The sequence below is a fragment of the Lemur catta genome, chromosome 13, assembly GCF_020740605.2.
Source record: "Lemur catta isolate mLemCat1 chromosome 13, mLemCat1.pri, whole genome shotgun sequence".
NCBI lineage: Eukaryota > Metazoa > Chordata > Mammalia > Primates > Lemuridae > Lemur > Lemur catta.
The window spans coordinates 21,015,146-21,030,176 of record NC_059140.1 but is presented as its reverse complement, the minus strand read 5'-3'; the positions used below and the strand labels follow the sequence as shown (position 1 = coordinate 21,030,176).

The following is a 15,031-nucleotide window of genomic DNA, read 5'->3' as shown; positions in this document are numbered from 1 at the left end:
CTAGCATATAGCTAGTGATTTTATTATGAGCTAGTAAGCTTACTTAAGTCTTTACGTTCATTTCTTCATTTACAATGTTGAGCCTAAGAATTATTGTTTTATAGAAATGCCCCATATATTTTTAGAGACAGATATGATTTCAGAAGTCAAGCAAGGCTTTGCCTTGAAGGAAAATGTAAACGTGTTAGTTCGCATATCAAAAGCTGCCTCCCCTCAGGAGGGCGTCTCAATGGTCAGTAGCAGCTGCTTTCCAAGGCGACTGCTGCAATCTGGGTTTATGGCTCTCACCTGTTTTGAAAGACAAAGCAGGTCTAGCCTAGAGCCATAGATTGCCAGACCTGATCAACAAAGACAGGCCGCTGGAGATGAGAGCTGATCATAAGATATGCTAAGAGCTGATCAAACAGATGCTGTCCGCTGCCCAAGCTGGGCCCAGACGGAACCATGTGGTTAAAGTAAATAACATAAGGCACAGCTCATGTTGACTTCTAAAATCTCTGATCTAATACACAATAACTAGAGCCAAGATGTCTCTGCTTTTGCTAAAGTAATAGCCTTATCATAAAACTTAAAAGTTTGCCCGAAGAAGATTTTATAACTCATTGTTCATCTAGGTAGAGTTAGTTAAAAGATCTGTAGTAGCCTTTTAGAAGACTTTGACCCTAAATCAAACTACCTATTATTATGTAAATCCCATTACCCTCGGCAACCGAGGACCTGTATCTGCCCTATAAGTACCTGTGTAAAATTTCAGTCTGTGTTGCATTTCCGCAGGAAGAGATGTAATCATCTGCGCACCCTCCTTTGTCTATCTTCATAAATCTTTACTTTATAAACTATATCTTTGGCTCTGTGTATTATTTTTAATTTCTGTTTCCTACTATTTTTTCATCCTTTGCAACGACCCCTGCCTGAGGGACCTACCCTTGCGGGGAGCGTAGCTAACTCCCCGCATGACAACTCTAAGAAGTATGTCCTGTTATTATATCCACTTCATAATGACCTAAATAATTTATGGAAACACATACAACAAAGAATTGGAATTGAAGCAAGTTCATCATGATGTATATACTCACAGGGAAATTCACTATCTGTGGTTTATTTACTTTTTATGTATACAAATACATACACTCTATGAAAAAAAAAAACCTCCAAGTGCAAAAAACACAAACTAACAGTTTTAATGTTTTTAAACTCAATGATCCTTATATACACAATTGATTTGTAAATGGATATTGATACCTTAAAAATATTTTGGAGATGAATGGCTGCCTGTAGTCTTCTTTTGAACTAAATAAAGTATTTTAAATTTACTTTCTATGATGTGAATCAAGATTTTCCTTTCTATAATTTATAGATGAGTTCTCCACTTGTAAATAGGCCAATTCCTGCATAAAGGTCTAACGATAAGGTGTAAAATAAATTTTACTACCCCTACTCCCTGCTGCCCTGAAACATGGCGGAGCCATATCTGTTGCACCTCTCAGTTGTGCTTGGAGTCCCAAACTCTGATATCTAGTCCTAACGGGACACTTCTATACATATTGTCTTACCCATCAACCCTAAAACACAAGAATGCAACAGATAGTAGTGTTTTGTTTAGAAAAGATGTTATAAAATAACCATTTAGGGAACTGTTTAAAGGAAGGATAACCAGGAGCTAATAATTACAAAAATAAGCTTTTTTCCTAACATGTAACCCACGCTAATACCATGAAAAGCTTCATCAGTGTTATATTATTAGCACACTCCCCATTTTGCCACACTGAGGAAGGTTTCTAAATGTACACTCTGCATTTGTTTAATCTATTTTTTCCACCAGGTTACACCTTTCAATCTGGGTTGTCTTGGATACTTTTCTTTAAAAATTGGATGAAACAATACTTAGAAAACAGAGAATATAGTACTCTTTGCTCTATATTCTCTGCTTTCTAAGTATTGTTTCATTTTTTAAAACGTTTTAAAAAATTTTGACACAGATTTTTCTCATGAAAATTGCATAAATGTCCTTGTTAATCACCTAAATTAAAATGCACTTAATAGATAAACTTACCCTGGTTTTGTGTCATTTACTACACAGTGGTAGGTAAATGTTCCAAACATCTGAACTCCTAAAATTCCATAAAGAAGTAGAAAGAAAAGTAGGAAAATTGAAACACTCCATATTTGTTCTCCTGATCGCCTAGAAAAAAAAGTAAGCAAAATAGGTAAAACTTACAAAAAGTTTCATAAACTTTCCCTCTTAACTTATGCAAAAAGTGCTTACTTTAAAATATTTGTAATTCTGGTTCTTGGCAGTTCAAATCGGAAATAAATCCGGAATGCCCGGATCATAATTAGCGGTCGTGGGATCCGTAACATGCCCCAAGGTGACATCTGATCAACTATATCAGCAATTTCAAACACCTATCAATTAAGAGACAGACAAATGAGTTTGGAATTTCTCTTAGCATTGCTTGTAGTCATCAAATACACAGATAACAGCACAAAAAAGTGCACCCTCTATGGTGAATTTAGCCCTTCATTAATTCCCACCAAAATCAATTTTCTTTTGAGTACATTTTGAAGCTATAGCTATCTTAAGAGAAACAAATACATAAACTAATGAAAGTGCCATTAATCTTGTTGCTGTCAAATTCATGAAGGCACAGTTTTTAATTACAAAAGCAAGTGCCAACTTAGAACACAGAATAAGTATGCTAATTCACTAATGATGTTTTTAGTGGAGGCTTTTGATTATCTAAAAAATAAGGTAATAGAGAAAGGGTTAAAATGTTATAAAAAAAGAATTGTACCATTTACTAACAGGCAAAATGATACTTAGAAAACGTTTGTCAATCACACAATAGTTATTAAATGGAAAAGAACATATTAATATGCAGGATGAAGTTAGATTGTTTGGAGAGGTGAGCTTTATAAAAATAAGGAAGGACAGCTTATCAATAAAGACTAGGATGAGTTGCAGGATAGACTGAGAATGATTTAAAAACTTTTTTTGAGATGGGCTAGAGTGCAGTGGCGTCATCATAACTCATTGCAATCTCAAACTCCTGGGCTCAAGCAATCCTTCCACCTTGACCTTCCATAGTGCTGGGATTGTAATCATGAGCCACCATTTCCAGCATTTATTCTTAATTTTTAAATGAAGAATAGATGAATAAACTCTAGAGATCTGCTGTACAACATTATGCCTATAGTTAACAATAATGTGTTATACCCTTTAAAAATGTGTTAAAGGAGTATGTCTCATGTTAAGCGTTCTTACTACAACCAAATCAAATCAAATCAAATCAAAAGAAACGTAATTTATGTGTACATATAGTAATAACATTCATCAGCTGTCGGGCAGGTAGCGGGGCGAGGAGGGGATGGGTAAATTCACACCTAAAGGGTGCAGTGTGCACCGTCTGGGGGATGGACATGCTTGAAGCTCTGACTCGGGTGGGGCAAAGACAATATATGTAACCTACAAAAAATTTTAAAAAGTAATAACTTTAGTTGAATTAAATGCAAAATCATTCTTGAAGGAATGCATGGGAATCAATTCTTCTTCTTTCCAATAAAATCCCTTTTTTAAGCCTTTTTAATACATGTTCACCATTTCTTATAATAAGGTATTTTATATTTGCAATGTAATGTTTTATGTTGACTAATACATAACCAAATAAATCTACTTGGCTATTTTAGTGAGGATTTTGTTACATAAAAGACTAGAATTTAAAATATATTTTCGTATCTGTTTAATGAGAAATAATTTTTTAGGCCAGGTGGTGGCTCATGCTTGTAATCCTAGCACTCTGGGAGGCAGAGGTGGGAGGATCACTTGAGATTAGGAGTTTAAGATCAGCCTGAGCAAGAGCAAGACTCCATCTCTACTAAAAATAGAAAAATTAGCTAGGCCAGTGGCATGCTCCTATTGTCCCAGCTACTCTCCAGAGGCTGAGGCAGGAGGATTGCTTGAGCCCAGGAGTTTGAGGTTGCAGTGAACTATGAGAATGCCACTTCATTCAAGCCCAGGGCAACAGTGTGAGATTCTGTCTCAAAAAAAAAAAAAAAGAAAGAAAGAAAGAAAGAAATGAAAAAGAAAACAAGAAGTTATCTCCTATAGTATTAATTTTCATAGTATAATTCACAAATGTAACCAATAATTAAAATGCTATAATTATTGACTTGTCTATCAATAAAATGTTTGATGTGATAGAAATGCTAATTATCCAGATGTGATCATTAAACATTATATACATGTATCAAAATATCACTCTGTATACCATAAATATGTATAGTTATTATGTGTCAAATAATAATTTTTTAAGAGTTCACATAAGTCAGTAATCAGAGTGAATGAATTAAACACATCTGCTAAAATAAAAAATAAACATAATGTAGAAAATTTCAAAATCATATTTGATTTATATTATTTAATATTTATATTTAGACTTTTAATGCAAAATAATGCCCATTTTGGAAAATACCCCTTTATAAGTTAAAAATATTTAATTACCTGTAACACCAGTGAAACCCAAAGGCAAAAGACCATAAATCCATCAAAAACACACCAGCGATCTTTCACATAGGAACTATCCCCCTAAAAATAAATTTTACATGGAATTATCAGGCAAAATGAATATTTTTTAAAAAATCTGTGGAGGGAATAGTTAAGTGTTAATTCAGTAAAAGCTACACACAAGTTTTATACCATAACTGAACAAACTTTCAAAAGGAATACTTTTAATATTTTAAATGGCATTATTTATAAGAAAAATAATTTTTGAAACTCAAGTAACTACAGATCTTTGCATGTAAAATCTTAAATTCATGCAAAGGGAAAACATTACTATATATATATATTTTCTCTTAGTCAAACGAATTCTACTACTTTAGGAACGAGAGGCCATTCGTCTAAATAGGCAGTTTAGGTCCTAAACCAGCTTTCTTCCTAAAAGGACCAAGAACACACAGGGGTCAACACAAAAGACCTTTAAAACTGCTTGATTAACTACCATTTGTGGGAAAAGGAGCCAGTAATCCACCTCAAGCCAAATAAAGAGTGAAGAAAAATAAACTTGCCTTAATTTGCAAAGAAACCATATATTACCTTTAACTTTAATTGGGATTATATATGTAAAAGAAACATAAAAAAGATGTACTGTTTTCATTTTTTAATAGAGAATCAATTCTGACATGCGAATGTATATTTTAATAAAATGGGAGTTTTAGGGGGAAAAAAGTCCTTTGGAATAACAAAACAGAAAAATTCATGAAGTCAGAATTAGAACTTCTTTTAAATAGAAAAACCTGTGCTTTTTTAGGATTATCCCATTAAGTCACTAGTTCTGTAGTCATCCATATAACTCAGTTTTGAATTCAGTCACATATATCATTACCACCTCTGATTGACTGAACCTGCTAAGAAAATAAAAATAGAAACAGAATGCCAAGACTTTAAATAAAATGATAAAAATGTTGCAGACTATTTAGGAAAATAAAATAATTTCTATAACCTTCCACGTTTAGCAGCAAATAGGTTATCAAAATTTTCTTGAGAAGTTTCCAGAAATAATTTGTTGTTTGCAAAACTAACACTCTAATAAAACACTTATTGGAAGTTATCTGACCCAGATATGAAGTATAAACTCAACAAACATTGGTAAGTACCTGCTTTACATAAGGGGATGTATAATGCCTAGCTAACACACATGACAACAATATCTTTTGTAGAAAAACTGATGGGAACATACCCAGCTAAGACACAAGGCAAAATAACTTACAGTAAAGCTATAAACATGGTGGGAAAGATGGAGAGATTAATTCTATGGAGAGTTCAGAGAAACCAATTCTAGCTCTCAAATGAATACACAAATAATTTTATCAGTGGAAAGATTGTCAATCAAACTTGGTGACATGGATTTGTGAAGATTCACAAAAGATATATATGAATGCAAACTCTGAGGCTTGGCTCTGGGTGACAAGGAGGACAATGACCCTATTAAATTAAGTGTCATTATCATCATATGACGATTTATACCTGAGGAAGATAAAAACAGAATCGTAGGATGCTACTGGTTATGTATACACATAAAAACATATGCACATATTAAATATACAACAAATAATTTAAGGATATTGTAGTTGCCTTAAAAATCTCACAGAGCATCTTTTACTATAAGCATCATATTTGCCTTGTACATTACACAATTAATTGAAAATATAAATTAATTAATACAATCTAAATACAGACAACATAGCCAATATAAAATTAACTTTTCTCTGAGCCTAATTTTGATTAACATCCAAAAAGATAATGGAATACAAATTTTTTTAAGTTGTGCTTCCTTCCTTCATTTATTTATTCACTGAACATATATAGCATCTCTATAATCTAGGGGGGTGTTCAAGAAATTGTGAAATAAGAGAGAATAAAACAAAAACTCCCACCCTTATGTAACTTACATTCTCAATAAAATAAAATGTAAAATATACACTATATGTGTCAGGAAGAAAAATAAAAGTGTATATTTTCAAATTGACTTTTATTAACTGAAAAGGAAAAAGGTGTTTTTTACTTGTATACTAGGCAAAAAAAAAAAAAAGAAGAAGAAGAAAAATGTCACTTGATCTTTATTTTAAGAACTAGGCATAGTTGTCACTGTTTTAAAAAAGCAAAAAATTCCAAAAATGAGATCTGAAATTTTATGGAATTCAGCAGGAAACTATTTTGAAATTGGAATAAGTGTTAGGCAGGAGAAAGAATAATTATAGGTCATTGGGTACACAGACACCCAAATAGGATAAGTTCATATGGTATTTTTTCAAAACAATATTATTTTACTTCTTTTGTCATTAAAAATGTTATATGTAGTGTTACTATAATTAGTCTCTTTTATTACTCATAATTTGCGTTAGAAATGAATTAAATTCATTAGGATATAGAATGAAAGCTTATCATTACAGTGAGGATTATTTAAAATGTAACAAATGAGGATAAACAGTATTATTTCCCTGAGAGACCAACAGAGTTGCCCAGAGCCAAGGCTGGAAGAGAGATATACTTTTCACAATGTATCCTTACATATTTTTTTAACTAATGTTCACATGTAAAATTTTATAAAATAGATTTTTAAGTGAAGTTTTTAAAAAGGTGGACAGTTTAGCTTTAATAAAAATCACTTCTTCAGTTGGCAAAAATAAAGTTAAATAAAAAAATTGGGGCCTCACAAATTCAGAATATAAAGCTATCAATAAAAAATGTAGCTAAGTTTTAATTTCTTATTTACTATATAAATTTGTTTGCTAAGGAAACTGATGTTGTAAAGTTGACCCACAGTATATTCTGAACTCTCTAAAGGATGGATTGTTTGAAATCATTTTAGAGGCACTGGTGGTGACAACAAATAAAACAAAAGCATACAAATATTTTACTTTCAAATGACTGCAATTATGAACACTGGCTTAGTGAAACTTCTACTATATAACATGGAAAACTTCCTTGAACTGGGAAGTGATTTCAGTTGTATTGTTGGGAACATTTCCTGCTTTAGACTTTCCGGAAAGTTATAGTGTCATCAAAAAGCCCACCACATACTAAATGGAATCAAATGGTCAATTAGAACTGGCCTCTTTTTACTTTCCTAGTACAATATGGAAATAATCCACTGGATATAAATCTTATATATTATTTTTTGGCTCATGTTTCCAAGAATCATTAAATATTCATAAAAACCTTCAACAAGCAGTGTTATAGTGATCCAGGATACAAAGACCAGTAACATCCAGAGTTTTCCCACCTTTTTTTTACTTTTTGCTCTTTAGCATACACTGTTCTTGCCAACTTTTCCTTCCAGACTGATCTGACCACAGCCCAGTCTGATCACCTTCTTGATTCTCACATCATGCAACAACTGACAACTCAACTCTTGTATATAGATAGTGTTCATTTTGTGCTACTCACAGGATATTCCTTTGTAATCCCTATTGGTTTTTGCATGAATTTATATTTGGTCCCTCTAATTTATCAGATATAATGGTGAAGTTTGAGTTTCCTACTTAAATCTTCTTTGAACATATTCTCTAGTGTTACATTTAAAAAAAATAATCTATCCCCCATCGTAAATGTTTGAATTTGTTCTGAAGATTATTAACACCTTGGGACATTAAATGGGATAGTTTAGGTGGTATATCCAGCACCCAGCACAGTATGTGCTGATATAAATATAGACGATATTAAATGAATGATTAGATAGGAATATGAACCACGGCTTAGACAGAGAGCTGCTGTGGATTACAATGCATACAGCACAAAGTCAATTAATATGCTTAATGAATGCATCCATCCATCCATCCAACCATCCATTTACTGAAACTACTCATATTGCTTTTAAAAAGAAATTATTCCCTTTTGGCAAAGAGAGAAAGATGGGATACCTTTGAAGTTAGCATCACAAAATTAAGACTCTTCCTGTGTGATCATGAAAGATCACAAATGAGACCATGTTATGACTTCTGGATATTTCCTGTATAGTATAATTTGAATAAGCAGAGCTAAACATGCCATGCAAATATGAATAAAGTTTACATAATTTGTGCACTACAATGAAATTATAAAAACAACTGAATTGTAGGAATTGAAATTTTTAATACCATCATGTTAATCATTACCAATAATCACTAAGGTTCAATAAGTTTAAAATGCATTTTAATAAAAACAGCCTTTGAAATCTTACACTTCGAAATATGATCTTGGATTACATTTTGTGTCTGAATACTTATCAAATCATCTCTTTTTCAAGGGCCTTAACCTTTGAAAATAAAGTTGCTATGGTTTAAGTTGCTGTGAATCAATTTACATGTCCACATCCTCTAAAATTCTACCCCATTAATGCCTGAGTTATAATATTTGCAAATAATAAATTGTCCCTTTTCCCTGCTTTCAAAATATGTAACCAGAACCTAACACACATGAATGCCCAGTGGTACCTGAGCCATTTTAACACCTTAAAAATGAAAGAAAGGTTTTAATTTGTCTGCTGCATCAATAAGAAATGGAGAGCAGAGAGTGCTTGAGCTACGGGCAGAAATCAGCACTCTGGTGGCTGAGTAAGTGAGTGATTCAAGAGCTGTCTGTCAATTCTTACAAATGTAAAACACTTGAAGGCTGCCAACCAATTATACAGTATAAGAAAGTAAAGTGTCATGCAAGGGTTTAACAGCAGAGAAACAAAACACATTTATAGGGATATACTTTCCAGTCACAAAATGATATGCACTGGTATAGTTTCGTGAGTGCATGATTTATTGCTCCGTGTTCCCAGGGCCCATCTGTCACCGTGTCTTAACATTATTATTTATTACTTCAACAGTTCTTAAAGGATGCGTGCGACTTTTACCTAGATCTATTACCCAGATGTAAAATAAACAACTGGGAATCATCTGAAGTCACAGTCTGCAATACTGAGATGCTCTGAGATGACACAGACGTATTATCACCCAAATAGTTTCTTTTTGCCTCTAGGGATTTGGAGAGCAAGAAACCTTCTAGGAAGAGGAATTAGTGGGGAGTCAATTACCAAAAAAAAGTGACTGGGGAGCATCAATTAATTGGCAGATACCTTCAAGCTTGGGGAATATTATAAAAGATGGGAAATCTTTAAAACAAATATAATCCTCTAAGAAAAATGTTTAAAGACATCTCTTGCTGGAAGGAATTTCTGCTTCAATTTCTTTTTCCAGCAGTACATCCAGCATGTTACCTCCAGAGTGAACTTCTCAGACGCAAGTTAGACTGTGCCTCTCTCAGATTAAAATCCCCCATGCATCTATACTGACCACAGAATGGAGTCAGAACTCCTCCCAGGGCCTGATGCAGCCAGGCCTGGCTTCACCAAATCCCCTCCAGCTGCTTCCTACACATAGCCCATCTGCTACATCTCCCTTGAGCTCTCCAAAGTCCCAGGCTGTTTCATGCCTTTGCATCTCCAAGTCTTCATTTTCTCTGTGAAATCCCTTTCCTCCATCCCTTACCATCCCTGCTATAGATCACACTTACTCGTCCTTCAAGACATCCCTTCAAATTCCTCTTTCTTCAAATTTCCTCTGACATCCCCAAGCAGATTTTTGTGGTCTCTCTCTCTCTCTTTTTTTTTTTTTGGTGCCCTCCTTCCCCGTAGCTTTTCCAGACCACTACTGAAGCACTTTCACAAAACACTGAGGGTCTATCTCTCACTATCTAGATTCTCACTAATACCAATATTTACTATTTATATTTGCAAAAATGTTTGCCCCCGTATCACTATGAAACTAGAAGAACACTATAATGAATCTGTACATGTGTCAGTGGAGACGTTTAAATTGTTCGTGAATCCTGCCAAAGATATAGTGTACCTGATCATCACCTAAGAGCACATTTAGGAATAATATTAATCAGGTGTCGGGTAGATGTGGTGGGGAGGGGATGGGTGTACATATACATAATGAGTGCGATGCGCACTGTCTAGGGGATGGACACACTTGAAGCTCTGATTTGGGGCGGGGGAGGCAGGGTGCAAGGGCAATATATGTAACCTAAACTTTTGTACCCCCATAATATGCTGAAATGAAAAGAAGATATAGTGTATGATGCAGGTATATCTCTGTTGTTCTCCTTTTGGCCTAGATCTTGTGCAAGCATTGTTTAATTACTTAACTATTTATACTAGTGCATCACTGCCTTCCTCTTCCTTAACTTTCCCCTGAAAGTTAGTCTTTCATGGGACTCAGAACTTAAGTTTACCAACTCAGGCCCATTTTATTATATTTTATCAATTCTGAAACATATTCTCCCCTGCTCCAATGCAGTTTAACACTCTGGATATAGGATGCACTTGTAATTGATTGCAATCTTACATGTTACAATCTAAGTGTAATTAACACCATTTATTATTTCTTAAAGACCTGTGAACCTGTGAAATGATGCCACTTCTTACAATTGATGACATCAGCCATTCAGTGAAATACGGTAGATAGTACCATAAGGTATTTTTTTGCTTATTTACATAGGAATATGTTCCTGTTTTTGTTGGGTTCATATAAACTATCCACTGTTGAGTTCAATAAGAACAAACAACTGAGTGAGGGGTCTTTTAAATCCTTTTTAATATGCAGAAATATGCAGGTAGACTGTTACATAGGTGTAAGAGAGTGAGTTAGTAAGATTTGGAGAAATTGGTTGGAAATACCCTAATATATTATTAGTTTTCACATTTATATTAACAGAACATAAGTGCCTATTTTCTGACAATGTGCTACCCAACATTTTTTCAGGAATATATTGGATGTAGAAAATGAGGAGTGCCTGTATGTATCAAGCCTGGTCTACAAAGTGGGTCAGGCTTCTCTTTTTGAGGACAGGAGGTCTGCTTGGGTTTGTGTTTCCTTTCTCCTAGGGCAGTAACGAGCTCATTGTAAGCATTCAATAATGCTGCTGAATGATTAAAGGGAAACTTGGAAACCATACTTGGGTTTAAGACTATAGCTCTCTCTCATATCACATATGACATATCACATACCTTAAATATCTTTAATTTTTACTACCTTAATGTTTTATGTTCATATTTATACATATTTTGATATGGTAAACCACTAAGTCAAAAAATTAGTGGGCAATACTAGGGAGCTACAACTCTAGTACTTTTGTATTGAAAAATAAAGTTTCTGGGTTTGGTTTGTTTTGTATAATTTTATAAACAAGGTATCATTAGATAATATTATCTTAGTCATTAGGCATGAATCTTTGGTGTATCATAATATTGCCAAAACAGGCTAGTTATAATTTTAAAGAACTACATATGATGGATGGGCAACAATGCACTGGTTTGCTTCTATAAATATTTTATTATGGACCAATATAGTTTTTTGCATGGAAAACGCTCTTCCAAAAATAAAAGGCTATTATTCCCCAAATCATTGATATATGTGTCCATCAGCTCACATACACTCTTTCACACAGAAGATAAGGCAAACTGGTACTGCTCACAGATTAATAACTAAATCTGACTATTCTTTAGAACTATTTTAGTTGGAAATTACAAACAATGTGAAAACTTATTTAGAAAAGTATAAACTGATAATTAAAACAACCCAAATATTCATAATGTCCCTATATATGTATGAAGAAACATAAGCTTAAGTCTTACAAGTGAACAAATACAGCACGTATTTTCAAATTACTCTGAGTAAGGGGATAAAAAGTTGAGTGAGAGGTAACTGCAGTGCTGTTGGCAAGTGCATTAAGGCAGAAAAGCATGAAAAAATAAGTTTTTTAGCAAGCAGGTATTTAACAAAAGTTTTAAAATTATGGTAGAGTTAATTGATGAGAGCACAGTAACTTGAACTTGAGCAATTTAAGAAAGAGGTCCTCTAAAAAGTATTACAGAGCCCCTTTGTGGACTGATGTGTGTTTATTATGATATAACTTAAAATATGTACATATTTCTAATGTAACTGTAAAAGGAAAATAAATTTACATATTTCAAAAATATAAAGCCAATAAAATTAAAATTAGTAACATAAATCTAATGTGACAAATGACATTTTGCTAGAACAAAATCTGATTAAAATTTAAGTTTTAAATATAAAAACATAATCTCAAACCCAATTTGCTCTTTGATCTGTGTCTGTTATGACAAGCATGTACGAAGAAATATGTGGTACAAAAATGATAAAGTTATGACTTGGATTTCACATCATGAAAATGACAGTAGGCACCAATTAATTGTCACAGTCTAACAATAAGGGGAACCATGATGGCAAAAATTCAGTAAGGTGATACATTTAAAGCTTGGTTCAGGATAATCAGACCTCACATTTAACCATATTTAACTAAAACCTCAGCTAGCATTTAGATATAGAATACCAGTTTTCATGAGCGATGAAGCTGTGCTGACTACTTCAAGATAATATTAATAATGCAATTACTACTAAAATCTGCATTACATTTGTATTTAATCTAATTATTCCTGAATGCAAAACAGAAAAACCATAGCCAATTTTAATTTTAAATTTTCAATTCTTACAGATTGAAAATAAGAAAAACATTTTTGGTCTTAGTAAATAGCTCATCATTAAATGTTGATTGAAATAAGAAAATACTGGAAATGGCTAATTTGCAGCATTTTGAAAACTATTTGGTCATAAATCAAATTTTTTTTAACTATTGCTTGAACTTCTAATATTTAAATTATTAAAACATCTGTTCATTCAGTGTTGTGTTCACGTGGAATGAATATATAATTTATGCATCAAGTACACCTCTCCTCTTTTTATCATTAAACTGTGACAATTACAGCAGTGCCTACTGTCATTTCCATCATGTGAAATCCAAGTCCTAATTTATTAAATAACCTAAGACATAAAAGTTTTATTCTAGGAAAATGTCAGTCATTTGTTTCAATCAAGTTGGAAGCTTACAGAAGTCAACACATGGTGATTTCAATCACAAAGTGCTTCACCCAGAATATTCAGATCTTTCAATGCATGGGCAGAGGTTGCCATAGCCTGAAAGGCCAATTATGCAAGTGATAGGGTCATCCAAGGGCCCCTAATGAATCACAAAAGACAAGATAGGACTAGGCAAGGCCCAGGGGTTTAAGTTATAATTGCATAAAAGATTTTAGCATTCTCTCAAGACCAACTTTCTCCCAAGTTGACCTCCTGAGATCACCAATTTTCTCAATCTATGCTTATCTAAACCTAGTGCTTGGAAAAACCTGGCCTAGCACCTTTGTGGAAGACCCAGACAATTTTGGAATCATCCTGAAATCTGTTCACTGAAGCCATGGCAAGGTGCCCATCCCTTCCATGAACCAAGAGAATTCCACAGTGCAGAAATTACTAATAAATATAGCGGATTCCTGAGTGGATACCTCAGAAAGTGAGCCTGAGAATAAATGGCAAAATCTGTAGAAATATAACTCAGCAGGCTACAAATTGTAGGTAAATGCAAAACAAAAGAAAGAACAAAAACAAATAAATAGCAACTATAACAAATGTCTCCAAGGTGCTACAGAAAGATCAGAGGTAATGGAACATCCTAAATTCCTAAGTATACCTAAAAGAAACCCTTTTCAGGAGACCAGAGACCCATATTAAAGAAACTCTTGGAGTAGAATACAACTTGAGTAGGCAGGGACACTGGGGCCAATGGATAAGAAGTATTAGATTAGAGGACAGCAGTCCAGAGGAAGCAGAGCTCAGAACTATGATGGCAGGTGCACAGAAAGGCTTTATTTTATATACATCATGGCAATAACAGTGGAGGGACCCTTCATATTTACCTATTATGTAGGAGAAACTCCCATTTCATATGAATGTTGATTTGGGCAACAACAAAAACAAAACAAAGATCAAGCCCTTATAAATATATCATAGATTAAAATAAATAAAATAATACATAATCATATAACCAAAAAATAAACACTGAAGTAGATGAAAACTATGATAGAATTTGACAAAATGACCAAAAGAAATTTTAAAAAGGTACAAAAGTAACACAAATCTAGAAATAGGAAAGCACAGAAATGATGTCGAAATAATAGGAGACTGTGAAAAAAACATTATTCAGGAAATAATTAAAAAGACATGAAACAGCCATTTTAGAAAGAATAGTAAAGTATAAGGAACACAAGAGTGAACAGAGAGCTTGGGGAGTACAGTAAGGGAAATAGAATGTAGAAAAGACACAAATGAAAAGAAACACATTAAAAGAAAATGATCAACATGAAAGACCAAAACATAGATCCTGGTATAATTGGAATACAAAAGGAATCTTGAAGAACACACGGAATGAAATAAAATAAATATCATAGGATGGTCCTAGTAAAATATATATGTAACAGTGAACAAAAATCTGTATTGTCATAGAACTACTCACTTCAACAACAAAGAGAAAGACTCAATATTCAGAAGAAAATATCAAATCACTTAAAATGAAAAAAGCCTATTCTCAGGAGCAACATTCTATACTGCAACATAGTAAAGCAATATACTTAAGAATCTCAAG

General features: G+C 33.4%; 1 protein-coding gene across 2 annotated transcripts in view; it reads right to left on the bottom strand.

Moving 5' to 3' along the window:
* Window positions 1-15,031, bottom strand: part of NALCN (sodium leak channel, non-selective) — a 320,738-nt gene that overhangs the window by 280,740 nt on the left and 24,967 nt on the right. For both annotated transcript variants that reach the window (XM_045567531.1, XM_045567532.1), the window contains exons 4-6: window positions 4,502-4,585; window positions 2,267-2,406; window positions 2,054-2,182 (exon numbers count right to left, since the gene is read on the bottom strand). In XM_045567531.1, coding sequence (XP_045423487.1) covers window positions 2,054-2,182; window positions 2,267-2,406; window positions 4,502-4,585 — 353 coding nt within the window. The remainder of the gene's footprint in view (window positions 1-2,053; window positions 2,183-2,266; window positions 2,407-4,501; window positions 4,586-15,031) is intronic.